Source organism: Xenopus tropicalis, chromosome 5, assembly GCF_000004195.4.
Source record: "Xenopus tropicalis strain Nigerian chromosome 5, UCB_Xtro_10.0, whole genome shotgun sequence".
NCBI lineage: Eukaryota > Metazoa > Chordata > Amphibia > Anura > Pipidae > Xenopus > Xenopus tropicalis.
Window position 1 is genome coordinate 46371873 of NC_030681.2, and position 22674 is coordinate 46394546.

The 22674-nt window shown below is 37.9% G+C and overlaps 1 protein-coding gene across 2 annotated transcripts in view; it reads left to right on the forward strand.

Annotated features, from left to right (window-relative positions):
* Window positions 1-22674, forward strand: part of ttc27 (tetratricopeptide repeat domain 27) — a 226126-nt gene that overhangs the window by 201540 nt on the left and 1912 nt on the right. For both annotated transcript variants that reach the window (XM_002934458.5, XM_018094257.2), the window contains exons 16-20: window positions 6462-6514; window positions 13005-13170; window positions 14710-14907; window positions 17285-17396; window positions 18725-18825. In XM_002934458.5, the coding sequence (XP_002934504.2) occupies window positions 6462-6514; window positions 13005-13170; window positions 14710-14907; window positions 17285-17396; window positions 18725-18825 (630 nt within the window). The remainder of the gene's footprint in view (window positions 1-6461; window positions 6515-13004; window positions 13171-14709; window positions 14908-17284; window positions 17397-18724; window positions 18826-22674) is intronic.

Below are 22674 nucleotides of genomic sequence, written 5' to 3' on the forward strand. Positions count from 1 at the left end.
GCTGCGTAGTTAGTATGTATTAAAAATGTTGGTGTTATAATTACACTATTAGATCTGCTTTTAGTCCCCCTCTATTTATATGGTTACAAATCAAAACCAATGTCAAAATGTTAATATCAGATTATCATAATAGTACTTTCACATGGGTTTACATTAGTGTGTGATTTGTAGACACATTAAATTGTCTGTAACACATAAATGTTATCATATTTGGAATATCCCCAAGGACCTCCTTGTATGTGTTCCAGGACAGGAGACATCATAATAAATTAAACAATCTGATTTGTTTTCTGAAAAGTATGATGTAATTAATCTGTTGCTGATTATATTCTTGTTTAAAACTTTTCCAGAAATATATATGATACTTGTATATTACTATGCAGAATAGCCCAGAGGCTTATTATAAGATACCAATCCATACTTAAATATAAAAGCCATACACAGTATCAGTTGTGGATACTAATGGGGAGAAGAAATAAAAAGTCTTACATTTGTTTTTATCTAATGGCCCATAGAAACAAATCTGATGTTTTTTAAACATTTAACCAGTAAATGCTACCTACATTATTGGGCCGATTCACTAAAGGTCGATAACGCTTATTGCATGCTTTTTTGCGTTAAAAAGCATGCAATAATTAAGTCCCGATTCATCAAAGTCATTTTGCATGCATTAAGACGTATATTGCATGCGCAGAAAAACGCAGATCACAATGCGTTATTTACCTTATATTGCATTAATTCTCGCATAGAAATAATACTAACGCATGATTCACAAACACATATGAAGTGTTAAACGTGCTAAATATCGCATTAGTCTGTGCAAAGATTAACACCTACTTGGGGCAGGCGGTACTTAAAAGAAAATTGCGGTTCGTGAGCTTTTGGCAACACAATATGGACTTTGCAGTGGGATTTTTTCAAGTATGTGTTGGCCCTAGAGTGATGCAGCCTCCAGTTTGCAGGGAAATGGTCATTTTCAGAACAGTAGTTTTTCAAAAGTAATGGTTACGTGCATAAAATTGTGCGCTAATATAGCAAGCGGCGAAATATATTGCGCGCAGCGGGAAATAACGCACACGGCAGGAATTAACGCAAGAAAAACGCTCATCCCGAGTTAAATAACGCAAAGAATCAAGTGTTAAGTGTTTAGTTGCAAAAAATAAGAAGCAATAAAATTTTTACCGCATATCGCTCGTTTTATCGCCCTTTAGTGAATCGGCCCCTATAAATGTAATAAATGTTTATTTTTGTGTACATCTGGTAATTTGGTATTTGTTTTCAGACCTACTAAGTACACCTTTACCTTAAAGGTGAAGGAAAGGTAAAAACTAAGTAAGCTTTATCAGAAAGGTCTATAAAAATACAGCCATAAGCACTAACAGAAACGCTGCACTGACTTCTCTATCAAATGAAACACAGGATTTCTTGTCCCTTTTTTTGTAAACATGTTCTTGGGTATGTGACTTCATCTCTCAGAAAAATCCTTCATTCCAGGGGCCAGAGTCTGCACAGCTCTCACCTCTCTTTCTTCTCCTGCTACCCCCTCCCTTAAGAATTCATAAAACTCACTCCCCCCACCCTTAGGAATGTGTAATCTGACCTACCAAGGGCTAGAGCTACAGCAGGAAGCTAGGAAGACCAAGCTAAAATGGCAGCTGCAATGATAAACAGATGGAGGGAGCTTCTAAGGCTCTTTACTCAGTTATAGTAAAGCTTTCTGCAGAATAAATATAGCATTCTTGGTGGAATCTATTGGCAGTAAAATGTCAGAATGACTTTCTTTCTCCTTGAAAATATGTAGGTCTGTAAATAGATTAATGCAGATTTTTGAGACTGCATATACAGGTATGAGACCTGTTATCCAGAATGCTCGGGACCTGGGGTTTTCCGGATAAGGGATCTTTCCGTAATTTGGATTTCCTTAACTAAAGTCTGCTAAATATCATTTAAATATTAAATAAACCCAATAGGCTTGTTTTGCCTCCAATAAGGATTAATTATATCTTAGTTGGTATCAAGCACAAGGTACTGTTTTATTATTACAGAGAAAAAGGAAATAATTTTATAAAATTTAAATTATTCGCTTATAATTCGTAACTTTCTGGATAATGGGTTTCCAGATAAGGGATCCCATACCTGTACAAGTAACTGTAACTTTTATGAGTGTATCACTATAAAGCATAATAGATATGCATATGTTGCTTGATACTTTTTTGCTTTATTTCTGTATATGAAACATTTCATGGTCTTCTCTCAGGTTTCACACCCACACAAGATATAGTTAAACCTGTTTAAAATGAGTTGGTGATTACAGGGGAATGAAGAAAAGGAAGATATACAACTTTCCTCCTGGTAAATGTTTTTTGTACCATTACAATGGTACCATTTTGAGCTGTGAATTCTGCTCATGAGGGCTCACATTATGGTTATAGGTTGTTGTTTGGCTTAAAGTTGATCCAATGGCAACTTTTGTGAATTGCAGCTTATTTCAGCTCCTTATAGAGATAACAAACAGAATAGTAATCAGAACTAAGCCAATAGCTAACTATAGGACTGTGAATTAAGGATAATCTAGGCATGCTTCAAATCTATTATTTTTGGGTTTGGACACAAATCAAATCCTCCACAATAGGTTTGGTCGAATAAAAACTTAAATCTAAACTCTGATTTGTATGGTCAGGTTTAATAAAAATTAAAAAACTGTCATGGTCAGTTGAGAAAAACATGAGATTATAGGGGAGTGAATGTACTATAGGCAATCATGGATCCCAGAGAGAATCTAAATTGTCACCTAGAGTCTGTAAAAACAAACCATTTTGCACCTTTTTTAACCTTGTCGAGCAAAAATGCATGCGCTAATTTAAAATCCAAAAAACCTGTTACCCTGAACATTTGGCATAAAAAACTTTAACCAAACTTGGGCTTATAACACATTCCTTTCTTTGATCTCTCAAGTAGTTTTTTCCGAAATTGTTGCTTCTCAGCAAAACTTAGAAAGAGTTGTACGGTTTTACTCAGGCCAGAAGCTACATCCACTGTCATCTGACACCTTTCAAAAAGATGAAGCGCTTCCCAAATGCCAGTGTTCACCAAGGACCTTTTGGCGCCATTGGTTATGTAGATCTGACTGACTTCAGGCAAGCAGACAGAATGGTTAAATGGTGGAAAAAGAAACCAGAAATGCAGGCAGATACTGCATGAATAGACAAACAGAATGTATAATCAGTAAAGGGATGAGGTCAGGGTAGGCTGGCCCTATTCAGGTCAACTGGCAGGGTAGGCAGCTGGTATTGTCCCTTATAGACAGGCAAAGGTCACGAAGCAGGCAAACAGCAGGAGCACATATTAATGTCAGGAAATGCTCTAGAAGGGTCTACAGCACTACATTAGGAGGAGAGCAGGAGCCAAAACCCAGGCGCATGAGCACAGTCCGTGAGGTACAAGCAGTCTTGTGTCCTTCTCTAGTGATATAATACATTTGCAAAAATTGTCTTACACAGTACAGATGTCATGCTTCTTTGCTCCTAGTCTCATGCAAGTTGAGTTTGATCATGTGACAGCCCCTCAAACACAGATGTAAGCACTAGGTTCACTTAACTATATTTTTAGTGTTTTAGAAAACTGGTAAATATTTTATTTTTTTAATATTATAATATTTATTAAATATGGACAGCTATAAATGATCAAGAAGACTGCATTATGTTCTCTGTGACATGTCCATGTCATTACTTTAGATTAAGACTGTGACAAGCTCAGGAAGGGAGGTTGAGTGTAGGGGGTGAGTAAAGAGTAGTTTGGGAGGAGGGTACACAGGGGAAAAAGCATGAGAGAGCAAAAGAATAATATTGTTGGGGGGTGGGCGGCTAAACAATGCAGGAAGAATCGCGTCTCAGCCAGGTTGACAAAGTTGGTAACTGCCTGCTAAAGTTACATATTCACTTAGAAAGTATGTTGACTGACTCTAAATTATTACCATCTTCACCAAATAGCCATAAAGCGAGGATGTTGCCCATCTGTCATGGTCAACATATCTTCAAAGTGTCAAAGCTTATTAACATTAAGAAACCAATCTTTAATGCTTGGTGGGTGTTGATACTTCCAGTGTTGCCGAGTAGGAATCATTCCCAGTATAGAAGAGGAGGAAGTAAGCAGGATCTCTAACCAATTTTTATTTTAATATTTCCTCTGATAAAGCCTGGGACCCAAAACTGTTTAGAGAGGGGCAGGCCCAAAATATATGTAGGTGTGTACCTTTTGCTTTCAGGCATCTCAAGCATAAATCAGTCATCTGAGGAAAGAAAGATTTGAGTATGTCAGGGGTGTGGTACCACTCTTGTTATAGTTTTATTATTCAGAATAGTTATTGTATAAGAGCACCAATCTTTACCTCCATCAATGGCATTTGCAATTCTTTGCTCCCAGAGCGATTGAAATGAAAGTCTATTTGGCATTTGTATGTCATGGAGGTATAAGGTCTCATTTACACCCGCAAGTGCAGTTGCAGTCCCCGCAATTTCCCCACAGTCAGTTACATGTAAAGCCACTTTCATTAAAGGTACTTGTGTCAAAATTGCTCCTTGCACTTTTGTATAGTGGTGCTCAGCCCTTCCTGCTTTCCCTTCTGAAACAAACATTGCTGCACATATTGTCAGTGCGTGTAGAGGTAGTTTAAAAAATATTTAACATGTGAGAAAGGGTTCTTGTAAATCCTAAAATGTTATAATAATGTGCAATTTGCATACATTTTAAATGCTCCATTGGAGAGAATTGTATTACCTTGTGGAGTTTATTTCTGGTAAAAACTTTACCCTGGCCCAGAAAATAAGAAGCCAATGTTGAAAATAATGGGGTCCAAACTTACCGGCAGGGCTGGGTTGTTAATGAGAGGTATTATCAGAGATAGGTGCTTTGTCAGGGAGTAGGTTGCCTTAAGTTAGTTACAGATTTTTAGGGTGTGCTGTTGCAGAGGGTGGTCATTGTGACACCTATGAACTTTGATTAGCCAGGATTCCAATTCAAAGAGGGGTTTGTTAATGATGTCTTTTAGGTTAATGTCAGTTGAGATATAGTTAGAATAGTTTTTGAAGATTTTAATGCTCAGGTTGCTTACAGTGTGAGTTGTCCAGGAATGTGGAAAATGTGGTTGAAGCAGTAACTGTGTCAGGAGTTAGATAAAAGTTGAAAGCTTGTGAATTATTGTAGTTTATTTAAATTACTATTTCTACTGTAGTCGTCACGGATGATGTTGAGCAGTGGGATAGATCTGATCAGGCCTGTGAGGGAGAAGAGTAAGTCATCTGTGTATGCTACCACTTTGTGTTGCCACCTGGCTTCCAATAGTTCATAATCTGACTGTGTTAAAAAAAAAAGGGTTTGATGTTCAGTAAGAAAATGGTGGTGGAGAGGAAGCTGCCCTGCCTTTTTCCATTCCTGATGGGCAAAGGTTGTGATGAGGAGCCATTCACTCTGACCCACAATGACCACCTATAGGTTGAGTGTATAAAGATTGTATCTATATAAGAATATTGGGGCTTAGTCCATGAAACATTCTAACATGTCCAGGTATGGGACCATAAGTCAGTTGTCTGCTTCTCTGCGGTGAACAAATTCCACTTGTTGAGAGTTAACTAAATATTGTAAGTGTGTTTCAGTTGTGTCTAGTGGCTAAAATCTTGGCCAATAATAAAAAATCACAGTTAATAAGATATATGGGCTATAGTTAGCAGGTTCAAGGGCATTCTTGCCTTGTTTCCAAATCAACCCCATAATTAAAAAGGTATTGTATGGCGGCTTTATAAGTGGGGGTCAGAGCTGTTGGTAGGATCAGCCAGTTTGTAAAGCTCCAGATAATATTTATTTTTTTAAAGGACTCTGGAATTTTATAAGTGGTGTGGTGGATATTACTGTAGGTATCTCTGAAGGAAGGTACGTCATTCTTAGATTGTAAATGCGTCTGTCTTTATTACCATGTTCATAGATCTATGGTAAGAAATGTAAGATTATTTTTTTTGTTGTAAGCTTTTCCCCAACTTTTCTAAAAGGTTTACTGATGATATATGGAAATTCTGCCCTGTACAAGACCTCTCTTCTCTCTCATTCGCTGTTCCTTCCATATTCTCCCTGAGGTTCCTGTAGTAATAATACCCCCACGAGAACTACCAGGTGGCCTTGCCTACTTACCTGGGGTGCACAAACTAATATCCTTAGGGCTGTAACCAGTCACAATTGGCCAAGCATAGATTATAACCCTAATGTATGCTCACGGTTTGTGCAAAGAGATTCCATAAATGTATGCCAGAATAGGTTTTCTTCAGCAAGAACATTTTAGAGTTTATTGCCTTTGTAAGAGTCTGCTTATTTGGCTATGGTTATGCTCTGTTCTTTTGTCTGTATTTGTTTTCAGATTGTGATGCATTGATGAAGGACAAATTATAAATACTATTTTTACTTTCAAATTACAGAATGCTGAGGCCTGGAATAATTTATCATCGGCCTACATCAGGCTTAAACAGAAGTGAGTAACTTCAGCATATATATTTGTGACTGGCTGTGAGTATTGTGGGGGGTTGTTGTCATGTTTGTATAACAACATATGTATTGTAGTTGTATTTGAAAAATTAGTCTTCTGCTACAAAAATCAGAATTTGGAGGCCATTTACAAAAGCAAGCGCAGTCCTGCAGGCCTGCATATGTCTCCTCAGTCAGTTGCTTGACAAGCCCCATTCATTAAAGGAGAAGGAAAGTTACAATCACTGGGGGTTCCAAATGTTAGGCACCCCCATGATTATAATCACATACCTGATACCCCCGGCCATGACCGGGCTATGCACTTCTGCTATATTCCTTCTTCCGAATCCCAGGGCCGGCGCATGCTCAGTAGGGTGACTTTCTTATTAAAGTTTGCCTTTTCACTCACGCATGCACAAGCAGTGCAAAAACAGAAGGCAGCAGAGGATCTCTTGGTCACAGCTACCCCAGGCTGATGCAGTTTTCTGCGAACAGAAGCACCAGCCAGGGTATCAGGTACGTTTGTACTATCACTGGGGGATGTCTAACACTTTGGCACCCCTCAGTGATTGTAACTTTCCTCTCCTTTAAGGTACTTGTGTGAACATGTGCTTTTTGCAATTCTGTATACCCATGTAGTTGTTTTTGCTGCCACTACTTTTTTTTACTTCGGATGTGCCCCAAAAATCAGGAACACGTGGCACACTCATTGCAAATGCCTAAAATGATGACAAACAAACTAAGTTACATCAGATGCAACTCCCCCTGGCAACTGCAACAATGCTGCAGTTCTGGGCAAAAACACTACATTGTGGTTAAAAAACATGGCAGTTGCTCTCAGAAGTGTACTTTGCACACTGTGTCTACACTAAATAAATGACTAATCCCCCAGTAGAATTTAGAGGGCTGCAGTTTATTTGCATTTTTAACAGTTAAATATTTTTTTAGTTACCTTAAGGCATGGTAACTCCAAACTCTATGTTTTAGACATTGCAGACGATAGATCCTACATCTGTTCAGCAAAATAAAATGGAGCACAATTGAAATATGCCATCGGTTTAAAATTCCAAGAAGTCAAATATGCAAAGTATTATAAGTTTTTAGTTTTACATCCATATATTAGGAATGCTTCGCATCCCATTCCATAGCTTGCACCTCTGGGATCGTACATCAAACGCGTCTGACAATGGCAATGCATAAACATGAGAAAATACTTCAAGTTCATTTTGTATGGCTTAGTCTACATTTTTTTGGTATTTTGATTTGTAAGGAGAGGAGCTGTTTTATAGTATGCTAGTTGCTTCATTCCTATACAAACGTGTAGAATTTTTTGCTCCCCAAAATTGCATTTAAGGAAGGTTTTGCATCCTTTTTTAACCAGTAGAACTGACTGTGGTGAAAATAAATATACCAGTAATGTTTCAGCATTATAAACTAGAACAGTGGTGATTCCAGTCATGTTATACAGAGCATTTCCAAAAAGCAAGCCTGAATTCTAGCATGGGAATAAAAGCAGCAACAAGCATTCTCTCCAAAGCCTTTAGATGGAGGGTGAGTGTAGAAGAAGCAGATGAAGCACATCTGACAAACAAAGGGCTGTAGGTCAGACTGCTGCTTCTTTTAATACTAGCTCTTCCTTATCCTCCATACACTCTCCCATTGTTCACACTTTATAACTGCATAGCCTGTAATAGGAAATGTCTGAGAAGCAGACGTATTATGTGCTAATAAATATCACTTCAGGCATTCCCACTGCTATAATAGTACAGGCGATGCTGATAGGTCAGTTAGTTCTACCAAACTGTTATTCCAGTATCATTTATCAGAGCGAGAACAATAACTATCATTTTACACCTAAACAGTGCGTCTGAGGGCTCCTCATTTCCTTGCAGATTTTTTTCTAGCGCTTACTGACTCTACATAAAAATGATAAATTATGTTTTGAAATGAGCTTTCAAATCTCTGTTGCATTCTCCTCCAGATTTCACAAGGAGGGAGGTAATAGCTTATGTACTACACCCATGTGTAATGAGGTGGTTTGGTTCAAGTACAATACAATGGATTCAGTACAATATTCTGCAGCTATTAAAGGTCCTTTGCAAACACATGCTTCTTGTTAACAATTTATTTGCCAGAATAATATTACAATACTGTGTGTATATATATATATATATATATATATATATATATATATATATATATATATATATTTATTTATTTAACATGAACTTTTTTCCCGGTACTCTACTTGCAAATGTTTATCAGTGTAAAGTTTAAAAGGGTGCAGGGCTAGTTCTTTACTACTGCAAAGTCTTTGAAAACACCTTATACGTCATGTCAACCAGAACACCCCTTGTTTACTCATGTCTATGAGTAAGTAAATTGTCTGTACTATATATCAATTGATTATAACCTTCAAAAACACAAATATGATCTAGTTCAGTTTAACAGATCCCAGGCAAGTAAAACAGAGTAACATAGTTAGAAGAATAGGATTTTAACCCTAAAATAAACAAAGTATGTTCATTTCCTTTCATCCAGTAGATGCTGAAAACCATTTTTATGAACATCGCTTTTAAAATAATCTGTAGTCTAAATCAACCACAGTATATCCTAATGGTGCTTCCAGGTTGATGTTGCTGAGGGAGAATCATTTCTCACTGTTCAAATAAAACGTTTGCTCAGTACTGTACTGGGAAGTTTCTGGAGATACTTGTGGTAGGTTGTTCCAAGAATCCTGGAGAACTTAGCACAGTTCTTCAATGGACTTTTTTTTAGGGTTTTGTTAGGAGCCATACCATCTGATACACAATGCCTTGGTTTTATTTTTGTAGTTCTTTATGATTTTGGCTATGGGTTTGGCTTACTCTCATGCTCCAGATTGAATATGGGACACAGAAGATGCCTCCCTGATGGTACTGCATGATGGATTTCTGCTTTTACTCCATTTGCTGGAATACATCTCCAAAACTGCAGGGAACCTCCACCATATTTCACTCTTGCCTGCAGACATTCATCCATGTCTCTTTGTTCAGTGGTTTGCTAGACAAACTACCTTTTGTTAGAGCCAAATATTTGAAAATTAGACTCATCAGATGAGAGCAGCTGCTGAAATGTTTCTGCATCCCAGTCCTTGCATTGCTTGTGTGTAGCTGAGAAGTTTGGCTTTGTTTCCACTTTGAAACAATGTCTGTAATTGCAACTCTTCCATGAAGACCACTTATGATAAAATTCAGACTGTACATGGGTATACGAGGGGTCCGAGTGGAAGTTGACAGTTTTGAGCTTAGAGTAGTGCGTTAGAGTGTCCGTTTTTGAAAGGAAGTAAGTGTATATTGTATTTTTCATCTTCCGCAGTCCATTTCTGTGGCTGCCCACTGTATTTAATGTCCTCAGCTTTGCTGATTTGTTTGTGTTCAGAAGAAGGGCTGGGACACACATCTGGAAACAACAGTCTGCCATTAAATTTCTGTTGGGTGAGATCTTGCTGATGCAGGATGAGCACATTGGTTAGTTAAATACTCTACAAGGTGGCATGGTGTCAAATTGTAAAGTTAAACCACCATTTCTAACGTATCTATACGGCTGCATTATGCTAGTTTCTTATGTTAGACATATGTTGTTATTGATACACTAATGCAGAGACAGATAGTCTGCCTAAGACTTTTGCGCAGTACCATATGTCTTGTGTTCAGAATTTTGATAAACAGTTTGAAATGGTTGAGATTAATTTTCTTTTAAGTATCAGAAAACATTCCAAGTTGCGGATATTTTCTGGAGCAGTAATTGTTTAGCTGTCAAAAGGGAAGGGTTTCCCTGATGTTTATGCATGTTGCCTTTTTTTTTTGTTAGCGTGCTCCAGGCATCTGCTCCCTCTCTGTATTCCAGGAACTCTGTCTGCACTTTCCAAGTTCCATTATTTGGGACCTCTAATCAAGTCTGATCCAGACAAAACAATACAATTATAATGGCACTTTTTATATCAACATATGTATACTGTCTTCAACAATAAATTTATAATGAAGACTAATTATGTTACCTGAAAAGTTTTAGACTAAATTGGAATACAATATCAAGAGAGAAAAAGGTGGTTATTGTTCTTTTTGTAGGCCTCAGTTTGCTGTTCACGGTCATTCTCTTGGGTGCCTCAATGACCAGAGCTAGGGTTCATAAATACAAGCAGCAATATTCACCATTTGTCATTGTCCCTGAGGCCAGATGCAGTGTTCAGTGCTTTGCTTGGCAACCTCTCAAGGTTGATGTATCAGCATAGTTATAATAAAATCATTGGCCTTATTCTTAATGTGCTATAAAATGTTTTAGATGTGTATCTTACTAGTTGAAGAAAACATATATATACTTTTATACATTTTGGTTATAATCAAAATCAGACAAATCTGGTAAAAAGAACATTTTTAGTAAACAGAAAAGAAAGTAATTAAAGCAACTTTCCAGTACACATTAATTAAACATTTTTCACTGGTTTTACATTTATTTGTCAATGTAATTGCAGTTGAAAGCAGTATCTGTCAGGCTGTTTATACTCTGTGCACTCCTGGCTCTGACTCCCGAAACAATCTGTTCTGAACAGAAAGGGATAAACAAATACTGCCGTCAGTTGCTACTGCATTTACAAATAACTTTTAAGGCCATTAAAAAATTATTTTTTGGTCTATATAAAGTGTCTGTATACAACGTACAGTATTTTTTAATGGTGATAAATGCAGGAGATGAAGGGGAAAAGCATTCAGGGGACATTAGTGGAATATTTCCTTGTGCAAGTTTAGATTTTTTTAATTGATATTAAAGATCAAGGCCAATAGCATATAGGTGCCCAGACCCTTCCGTTGTTTGGTCTACTTAAAGTGAAGCTTGGAGATCACTGTCTCCCACCTCATGGAACATGTTCTTTCATTGCAGTACCATAAAAGAAACAGATGTAAAGTTTATTTAAATAAACACCTATTTCGCAAGCCATTTTATAAAGACTGTATACATGCCTGTCGAACACAAGCTTAATGAATAGGGCTTGTGCTAAATATATTTTCTGCCTATTTAATTAAGAAATATCTGTGGCAACTTCTGGTACTCAATGCGAAAATGAAACCAGTTTGACTTTCTGTCACTCCCTGGTCCTGCCGAGTGGAGGAGATGCTGATACTAATTACCAGCCCCCTGAGAATCCCTCTGATATGAGTTGCTCAAAGTCTGGAGCTTAGGGAAGGGAGGGGTTTGTTTGCTTACAGGTAAATGAAAGGAACTGTCACCAAACTATATAACAAATAGATCTGTTTAGAAAGACATTTTTCAATTAGTGTTTATAAAGGCTTATAATGATTCGGAAAATATGGATTTAGTTTCAATTAAACAAATATGCAGAATGCATTTTCAACTATTGTAGAAAAAAGGTGTTTTTAGGTGTATTATGTATTACTTATGTGTTAAGTAAAGTCTATAGAAAAAGGTTTCCTAAATGTTAAAAGCAATTCCACCTTTGGTAAATCTGCCACAGTTTACATGGGAAGCAGAATAATGTAGGTGATCCAAAGAGTTAATTCCCCCTACTGCACAAGAAGTCCCAAGTCTGTAACCTCTGCCTCCTACAGGTAATGGTGCATGATTATCTGTATATGATTATTATTATTAACAACATATATTTATAAAGCACCAACCGATTCGGCAGCTAATCGGCCCGTGTATGGGCAGGGCAGAGCGGCCTGGCCGACCGATATCTGGCCTGAAATTGGCCAGATCTCGATCGGCCAGGTTAGAAAATCCGGTCGGATCGGGGACCGCATCGGCTCGTTGATGTGGTCCCCGATCCGACTGCCCCATTGCCGCCCACATTATCCGATCGTTTGGCCCCAGGGCCAAACGATCGGATTATTTTTTTTTTTACCTAAATGCTCCCCGATATCGCCCACCCGTAGGTGGGGATATCGGGGGAAGATCCGCTCGCTTGGCGACATCGCCAAGCGAGCGGATCTGCTCGTGTATGGCCACCTTTAGGAAGTACTTTTTTTATTGTTCATTATATCACCAGAATCACTTGCTTCCAATTATTTCTCAGTTACAGTTTAGCTTTTACTTTACTACTTTGCCAGGAGCCTGCTGAGAGAGAGAGGGGTGTCTCTTCTACCCATTAAAATTGTATACAAATAAAATTATTTTAATATCCCCATGCAGTCCGTTTTCAACAAATGATTGTGTTTTTTGCTAAGGATTTTTAATCTTAATAGATATATAAAATAGTCAGAGTAAGGAAATTAGTTAGTTGATTAATGTATTCAGTAGTAAAGTTCATACATTTAATCCTCAGGCAGGCAGGAGAGAAAAGTGTACCATTTTAGGAGTGGCAGTTATCTACGATACAAACTATTAGATACACTGGAGATATGATATTAATTTTATGTAAGATACAGATGGACTTAAAATGATCTTTTTCTAAACATTATGTATTTTGTACCTATAAACCAATGTTTCCTGTTTTCTAAAAGGATTAAGGCCTTCAGAACACTACAGGAAGCAATTAAATGCAATTATGAACACTGGCAGATTTGGGAGAACTACTTGCTCACCAGCACAGATGTGGGAGAGTTCGCCGAGGCAGTTAAAGCTTACCACAGACTCATGGATTTACGTGATAAATTCAAAGATGTACAGGTAAGCGACATGACAAATGGCTTTGGCCCTAGGGGGTTCCTTTCACACAAGGTTAGGTTATACATTCTATTCATTTATGTTTCCTATGTCATTCTGGTATGATCATAACTTTGTTAACAAGCTTTGATTGTGGGTCTTGGTTAGAACTAATATAAAAAGGAATTAATGCCCTGGCAGGCCTGGTAAGACATATACATATATATTATTATTAACATTTATTTATAAATCGCCAACATATTCCAATACAAGAAGTGAAGAGAGCCCTGCCCAAAAGAGCTTACAATCTACAAATATATATATATATAAATAAGATCTATACTCGGCTTTTAGCGTCATGCCTTTATTTGGTCATGGAACTCCTCGGTAAATTATCCTTATATTTTACAACAAGGAGTACATTATTCACTATATACAATACAGTAATATCCAGCTACCAGTTGGTTAATTTAAGAATGTAGGGGAGGGAAAGATAACAACATTTATCCTCATAATTGGTAAAATGAAAATATTTCACTATTCACCTTTGGCTGTTATTACCACAATATCAATCAGTTTTTCCAAATATATTCTGTTGTATCAGTATTAGTTAAATCCACTGGAAAATATAAAATAAATGTTAAATTGCTCATAGTCTGCAGGGGGATTCCATACATCAGACCTTCTTTGATCTTTTGGGGATTTGAAGGATCTTGAATCAAGATTCTGATAACACTTTCCTATCTGTTCAATTGAATTACTATGATAATTTGATTGATTCAGTCACAATTCCTACAAAAATTGAATGGGTAGCAATTCTGCAAGAAATCTGCCAGTTTACCTATTCACAAAAAAACAAATCCATTTAATATTAAATACTGTATATGTTTGACCATTATTTTTTGCACAAAATTACACCAAAATTCTGCATGTTTATAGAATGTTTGTACACCCCCTTGGCGCCTAAGGGTGACCCAGAATAAATTTACTAGCAACCCTGCAACACATATATCAGCTGAAGCACTGTTACACACTAAATTCTTATATGTCAAGAAATCATAACTCATTAATGGCTAACGGGTGAATAATGGTTTCATTACGTCCTGCCCCATATTTCCAACCACATTTACACTATGCAATATCCCTTTAATATCTTTTTAATGAGCAAAATAAGCTGTATGCTCCCATAATTGTATGTGTGGGAATATGATCCAGAAACAAGGTGAATGGTAACTGGATGATCAGTGACCTTTTGTTCATTAAAAAGTAATTGCACCACTAGGTATTGATTAATGTTCGTTTGCTTATATTTAACTGAGTTTTATTGATTGGTTTCCTGCACAGTTTTATTAGTCATGTTACATGTATATCTGTTTATTAGTGTAATTAGTCAGGTTTAGTATATTGTATTGCCTTATTAAATAAAGAGGTTTTCGCAAGGCATAGGCAACAACCGTTAAAACTTAGGGGTAAGGTTACAGAATAATGAATTGCCCCCTAGCATGCTTTGTCTGCTTGTCATCAGTCACATTCTGCTATAAGCATTTCCATGCCGTTAATTAGGTTCTGAAGATTTTAGTTAGAGCAGTTGTTGAAGGAATAGAGGACCACAAAGGAGAGTCCACAAGTAACTTAAAGCCAAAACTGCTGGAATTGATGGGGAGAGTGACATCACGGGATTCTAGTGATGCGGAAATATGGAAAGTATATGCCAGACTGTGCGGAAACGGTGCAAGTGAAAAGGATGATGAAAATGACAAGGTACGTTTGCATAGGAATCTGGGAATCCTTAGAGTTTATTACATTGCAGCTTCCTTTGCTTAGCCAACAGCAAGTTGCTTAATAATTAGATTTTTGATCTTTACATGTTTGTAGCTGGAGTTTACAGTATGCACACAAAACTATACAATGCTAATATTATATAAATTACTGTTGTTCATACCAACATACTAGTCTTGCACTAGTATTTACCACTGGACTGGTGTCTACAAACCAGTGGTCTCCACAACATTGTGTGAAGAGTATACCATGATCACATTTAAATAGGGCTGCTGTTTTTTTCTGTGACAAGCCCTCAGGTTGGGGGTGGGAAGTGATCACATAATGGTTTGGGAAATGGAAAGGGATGGTCGGTAAATGGGTGGGGAAATGGGCAGACTGGGTGGGGTTATAGGCAGAGCTGAGGTGGGCTCATAGTTATAAAGGGTGATTGACAGCATAGAGCAGGGGTAGTAGCCAGGGGCGAGGACACGGCGAGGGCCAGGCGAGGGCCCTTGGCATAGAGGGTCAGGGAAGGAAGGGATTTATAGATCATTACAAATTTACCGACAAGTACATTAATTGCAAATTTGTAATACCCCGGTGCAGGCCTACTGGTGATTTACCAGTTAGGCAAGTCAAATACTGGCCAGGTGGCATCCCCATATAGTACTAAAGTATTATCAGAATGGTTGTCAGTGACACACTACTGGACTGTTTTCCATTTCCTGGGGTTATGAAGGAGATGCGGCGCACATAATAAACCTTAGGTGATGTGTATTATAAGGGTAATGTCCCACGGGGAGATTAATTGCTTGGGATAAATCTCTGCTACTGCGGGCAACTAATCTACCCAAAAATCCTTTCCACTAGCAGTAAAGGGAATCGCCAGTGAAAAGGCCTACGCATTGCTTTTATTTTCCAAAGTTCCCTGCAGGATTATACTTCACGCAACTTTGGAAAAATGTGTAGGCCTTTCCATCAACATACTCTCTACAACAATCAACAGGCAAACAACCCCTTTAATGCAAAAGTCTGTAATTTATGGTCTTTTGGTGGCCGCAGCAAGTTAGAAGATCTTTTGAAGTGTTCCACCAACCTTAACTTTACATGTCTGCATGTATGAATCAACCCCAACACAGGGTCTGTTTTAGATATTTTTGCTGGCTGCAGCCTGTTATAACCTGGATATACTGTATACACCATATTATACACCTAAAGAGCTTTACAACACCTGATACTAAAGCTCAATTTCACATAAAGAAACCAATGGCAGAAACGGCAGCCAAACCATTAGATATGTTTCACTGAAATTTCTAGCTGATTGATTTCCCCACCTTTTCTCACAAATGATCAACTAATACATTAATATCAGTGCCACAAATGCTGCATCTTCTAAATATGAAATGGTCCTGCACCAAGGAATTGTTTTGATTAGCTTAAATTGTTGAGCAACATGGGTCATATCTGGAAGTCTAGACTGTTTTTTTCAGGAGCATTATTATAATCCCCTCTCTGTTGAGGCAAAAAGAGAGTAACATCTGCCATACAGCTGGAGTTTACAATGCAGGGAAAGACACTTCAGTGCTATGAATGCATGCAGCCGAACAGTCTGAAATCATTTTAACATGTAGGCACCATTAGAAGAATATCATCAAGTTACATTATAAAGCTAACAGATCTTAACATTCCTAAACATTATCACACACAGATATAAACCGTTGTATATTCTTGGGGCAAAGAAAAGTAACTTTTCCCTACATTTTGTTGCAGGTTGGTCATATTTAGCTGTAAATTGCCTTCACTGATTCAGGTGATAAGGCTACAAGGTTCCGAACCCTTCCAATATGGATGTTTAACACAATATGAATTTTCAAAACTACAATTGTTTTGACAACATTTCACCTATGTTTTCTTTGTATTTTAACATTTAAAATCTAAAGCTGCAATTAAAAAACATGTTGTTCATGACAGAAAAATTCACCCACTTTCTAGTCATTCCTATAGAATTTTAGAAGTGTATTTATCAGTGGGCAAAAGTTAGAGTTCCAGAAAGTAATGGCAAAGATCATTTCTGCTCATTGCTACTTAAGTGTAGGCATTGACTGTCACTATAAACCTCTTTGCATTTCACTGGGCTTTGAAATACAATTATAAAATGGAATGACATTTTAATGTTTTTGTTTAGCAAAATGGTCTGGTGAATACTTTTTTGTATATCTGTCATTGTGTAAGTGATACACTAGGGTATTTTTAATTTGATAACTAGTTGTGCTGATTCTGGCCAACCATACAATGATGGGTACGTAGCAGCCAGTAAATATTTACTTCTGCCAATAAATTTCACTGAGCAAGAAATGCCCTTTTGCGTTTTTTGTAGGCCTTGCAATACCTGATAAAAGCTCACAAATGTGAAACGCAGAAAACTGGATGGGAAAGTGATGTATCTTCATTCAAGGAGATCATTAGAGGAGCAGTTGAACTTGCACATGGTAAGTTTGGCAAATCTAAGTAGGTGCTATTCAGGTATTACATTCTACATTGTAAAATATACAATGACCTCTTTAAATGAAGAGAGATATATACATTTGTTCAAATGGTATGCTCAAATATAATTCCTCTGTGTTCTTGAGAGAGTATGCACATATTGTACATACAGTCTGGTGTGCTTTTAAAGGACATGTAACTCCCCCCCCCCACCCACACACACATACAAAAATGTAATCAGTGAACAGCCTCTTTGAAATCTTTAAATACCGGCCATTCCAGTGGTTTAAATGTTAATTGTAAAGTGGCAGCATTCTCTAATCACTTAGGATTCCTTCTCCTCCTTGAAACCACTTTCCTACCTCCCTTGTGAATTAACTTTGGCTGTAGGCTACTGAGCATGCTCAGTTCTTCTCAGCTCAAGTTATTAAACACACCCTCCAGTCTAGCAACCAATGAAGAGATAGCATTGCTGGTTTTACATAGAAACTCTGCTCTATATGGGCACTCTTCTGGAGAAACATATTTTTTCTCTTGACCTCCTCTCCTAAGATCAGCTTAACCAGTACTATGTTCGATCCAAGCAGGACTTTTTTAGCAAAGTAAGATCTGCCTGTGTAAGCCTGCATTCTTCATTGCATGAACTTTACAGCACACATGTGCTGTTTGCAGAGGTAAATGTCACTGGTGATGTGTCAGAGGAAAAATGGCCACCAGGTGAAAGCTGCTCTTTGTTTTGGGAAAATGTGATGGTACTGGAGAACTGATTTATATATATGCAATACAAATGATTCGGGTGGGGAAATTTGTAGAAAAATAAGTTAAAATAAAGTTTGCTTATAAACAGAGAACAAGTTAGTGGCCCCACATATAAGGTGCACCTTAAACTTTGGGAGTACAACACTTTTCACTATTGTATATTTAAACTTCTTATTCACAGTGCCCACCCAGAAGTTGCAGGGTCTGCTTGCTCTATAGTTATGCCTCTCAAATGCAGTATATTTCCCAGTTCGTTTAAGTGCAGTGCATGTGATTTGGGATGTAAATCCAACACAAACACACAAGAAGATTAAAAAGAAAGAGCAGCATCACTTGTTAGTTTAGGAGAGAAGGCATTTCTTCTCTGCCACAACAGCAGGACATATTTTTGCCACCTTTTCAGTGCCCTTTAGGTGGCCAGGGTACACTGTGTGGTGAATAAATTCAATTTTTGTTGTAGTTAGTTGTTGAGATACATCCCCAGGTGATCTTTCTGTTGTGATATTATTTCTGTTTTGCAAATATATTTTAAACATGCGTATTGGATAAATCTACCTTTCATTTTTTATTTCAGTGGCAATGAAGTGCAGTGAAAGAAAGAGCAACCCACAGGAAGCTGTGCAAATCCTTTCCTCGGCTCGTCTGAATTTACGTAGCCTGTCCTCCAAAGCAAAGGTTAGTGGTGGGATGAGAAATCAAACTATCATTATTTTGCTGATCATTATTAAGCATTAAACTCTGTATGGAAATGTATAAATATTGTCAAGTCAGTGTGTGTCTTAGCTTGGCTTCTTAAAATCAGCAGTAGGCTAGAGGCAGATTATACTAATGTAAGAAATCATTGCGGTTTCTTTTCTTTTTTTTTTTTTACATTGAATTCCTCAAATAGTGAGACTAATTCTAACCCTTTGTTTTATTAAAGGGCTGTTTTTCCTTTTTAACCTTTGCTTCTTTAATTTTGGGGAAAGAAATAACTGACCATGCTTAAAAAATATTTAAAGCTGCCCCATTCCTATTTTATATTAATAAATAAAATATGCTGAGCGTTGACCCTGATCAGACTGTGCCTTTTTCGTAACTAGTGTGTTAAGGGCCCACTATGTGACAAAAGTACCATCTTCCTGCCAATTTACATAGTACTTTTCTTGCCAGATATTTCTCAGCAAGGTTGGGGACAGTACTGTTCACTCACAGTTACATTATATATCTTGATCCGCTGCCAATATCCCCCCACCTTCCTACAATGTTGTAATCTTAGAAAATGGGGCATCCTAGTGATTGTGTGGCGTATCCTACTATAACCAATCAATAATGAAATTCTACAGGCTTAGCTATTCTACAGTTTGAGTACCTCATATGTACAAATGCAGTTTATGCCCAAGTTTATTTAACTTTTTATTTAATGATTTAGATTTTTATAGCATGTTAGGTAGAGAAATTGTTTTAGGCACCCTTCTACAAAGTTCAGACAGCTCTTGTATGCCAGCAAGTGCAGTTACAGTCCCTGCAGTCACTAAAATCACTTTTATTGGGTACTTGGGTCAAAATGCACTCCTTGTACTTCATCTGCACCACTCAGTCCTCCTGCCTTCCATTCCTGTTGAGCTACCGCCACCTGACCAGAAGGAAGCTTATTGGTTTCTTCATGCTCAACATCCATAGACATAGCACAGCTGTGCATAAAGAATTGGCCACAGATTCTAGGAACAATACACTGCGTTGTGGGGGAAAAAAATACACTCGAAATTCGCACTTTGCTCACTTCACATACATGTGCCATCATAGTTCTAGATTGTGGCAATGCATGGTGTCTAAAGAACACACCTTACAAAAAAGCAGTCCATATATGAACTAAACCCAGAGTAGAGGTTTATGGGCATGTCTGAAATACATGAATTAAATAGACAGTATCTTAGTTGTGAATGAGTTTTGGTTATAAAAATGCCCTGTTATGTTTGTGTAGTAAAAAGCTATAAACTGAGCTCCTTTCTTGCCTTCCAGCTGTAATGACTAGATGTAAGCATTTCAACCAAAAGATAATTAGCTTAGGAAGCATCATGTGTACTTCCACGTAAATAGGATATGTCATAGGGGTTAACAGTGAAGTGGCGTCTCTTAAAAGGATGTCGGCCCATGGTCTTATTTTTATTGCCAGGCATCAGTCTATATGCTACCCGCTTTTCTTAATTAATAAGGAAAAAACAGGAAATTCCATTCTGCTGACCAAATTATGTTATGTTTCTGAACAGCAAAATGGAAAGCAAGGGATTGGTATATCCATGCATAAAGTCTCATCAGGATAGTTTTTTCTGGAATTTTACTGTTTTAAGATGGGTCTATAATAATGACCTTATACATAAACTTGCCTTTCTGCCAATCATATATTCTTGATCTCAGATATGTATCATAATTATGTTGTTGTAGCTCACAAAAGCTAATAAGTAATATTCCACTATCTATCCCAGTGCTGTCCAACTTCTGTTGTACCGAGGGCCGGAATTTTTCCGACCTACGTGGTGGAGGGCTGATAATGGAAGCCAGTTTTGACCACTCCCCTTTTTGAAACCGCCCCCACTTGAAACCACACCCATGTTATCACATGACCATACCCATATTAATGGTTGTAGTACAGCAAAAACCTGCCATACTCTGCCTGCCCTACCCTGCCTGTGTGCCATACTCTGCCTGCCCTACCCTGCCTGCCCTACCCTGCCTTTGTGTGTGCCATACTCTGCCTTCCATACCCTGCCAGTGTGTGCCATACTCTGCCTGCCCTACCCTGCCTGCGTGCCATACTTTTACTGTGTGTGCCATTCTTGGCTGGTTTGTGCCATACTTGGCCTGTGTGTGCCATACTCTGCCTGCCCTACCCTACCTGTGTGTGCCATACTCTGCCTTCCCTACCCTGCCTGCGTGTGCCATACTTTCACTGTGTGTGCCATTCTTGGCTGGTTTGTGCCAAACTTGGCCTGTGTGTGCCATACTCTGCCTGCCCTACTCTGCCTGTGTGTGCCATACTCTGCCTTCCCTACCCTGCCTGTGTGTGCCATACTCTGCCTGCCCTACCCTGCCTGTGTGTGCCATACTCTGCTTGCCCTATGCTGCCTATGGCACACACAGGCAGCCTACAGTGACACAATGCTGGCACTGCTCCTACAGTCTGCACAATAACTATATATTAAAAAACTTTTTAATTGCAGTACCACCTCAGTATATGTTCTTTTTGTAGTGTGCAGGGTTTATTTGTGGGTTTCTACTGCTCCTGAGGTGTGAACAGGGGAACAATGTGGGTGATTACAGCCTGAGCCTGAGGTGTGAACACTGCAGGGGGGTGAACAATACAGAGATTAAAAGGTGTGAACAACACAGGGGATTACATGTTTAAACAATACAGCCTGATTACAGCCTGAATCTGAGGTGAGAACCATGCAGGGGGCCAGTTAATCTCAGTACTGATACCATTTAAAGCTTACACAAGAGTAAGCCATCAAAGCAGCCAGACAGGAGGGGGGTCGCCAGTTGGACAGCACTGATCTATCCCTTTCCCTTTTACTGTTAAATAGCCACAGGAATTCCAAGCAGTTGTGTAGAAAAGCCATTCAGATAAAGGATATTTGAACCTGTTATGTGGGATAGTGATTGATCTTGAGAGTATCTAAAGTCCTTGCCTTAAAGCAAGATAAATATACGCCATACGCATCGTGTGGCAATAGCCTAAGTTGAACTTTCTGTATTAGCTGTTTACACTCTAATATGGATAACACAGATTCCAAACTCTATTAATAGAATGTAATTCATTATAAGCTACTTTCACTAAAACATATTTTCTTAACCTCCATGTTAAAAAGTTAAATACCACATTTCTATTATTAAAATGGCATGATTAATCTCAATAAATCAAATGCACATAAAGGAAGGACAGTGGCTTATTTTCTAAATGCACGCTAGTAGGAAATACAATGCTTGACCGACAACCATGAACATTTTGGTATAATTCATAAATATACAAGCACCCTTAGTGCTCTTACAGGAAAGGAAGGAAAGAAAACAGTTGAGGCAATGTAAATAGATGGTTTGTACCTATAAACTCTATAATACATGAAATCCTAACAACCTTTAATATAAACAAAAGAGGAAAAAACATATTGAGGGCACTCACAATCTAAATAGACAATGGAACAAACAAGACATTTACTAAAAGGGTGAAGCCACTTAAAGTAATGAAACTAAATATACAAACGTTTCTTAGAAGTGATGCTTATTAAAAGCATTTGTCTGCATATATCATGTACAAAGCCATAACAGTGTTCATTGCTAAATAAGTCAGATCATATCAAGGTCAGTCCTTGTCTTTCTGATAGAAAATAGGAAGCCAAAAAGGAAAACATCCCTAGCAGTCAAGCTGAAACGCCAGACATTCCTTCCTGAAAGATTTAGTCATGAACTAAAATAAAATATCTGATGGATTTCCTCTTCCTCATATAATAGATTGGGATTGTTTTCCCCCAACATGATGCAGTTTAA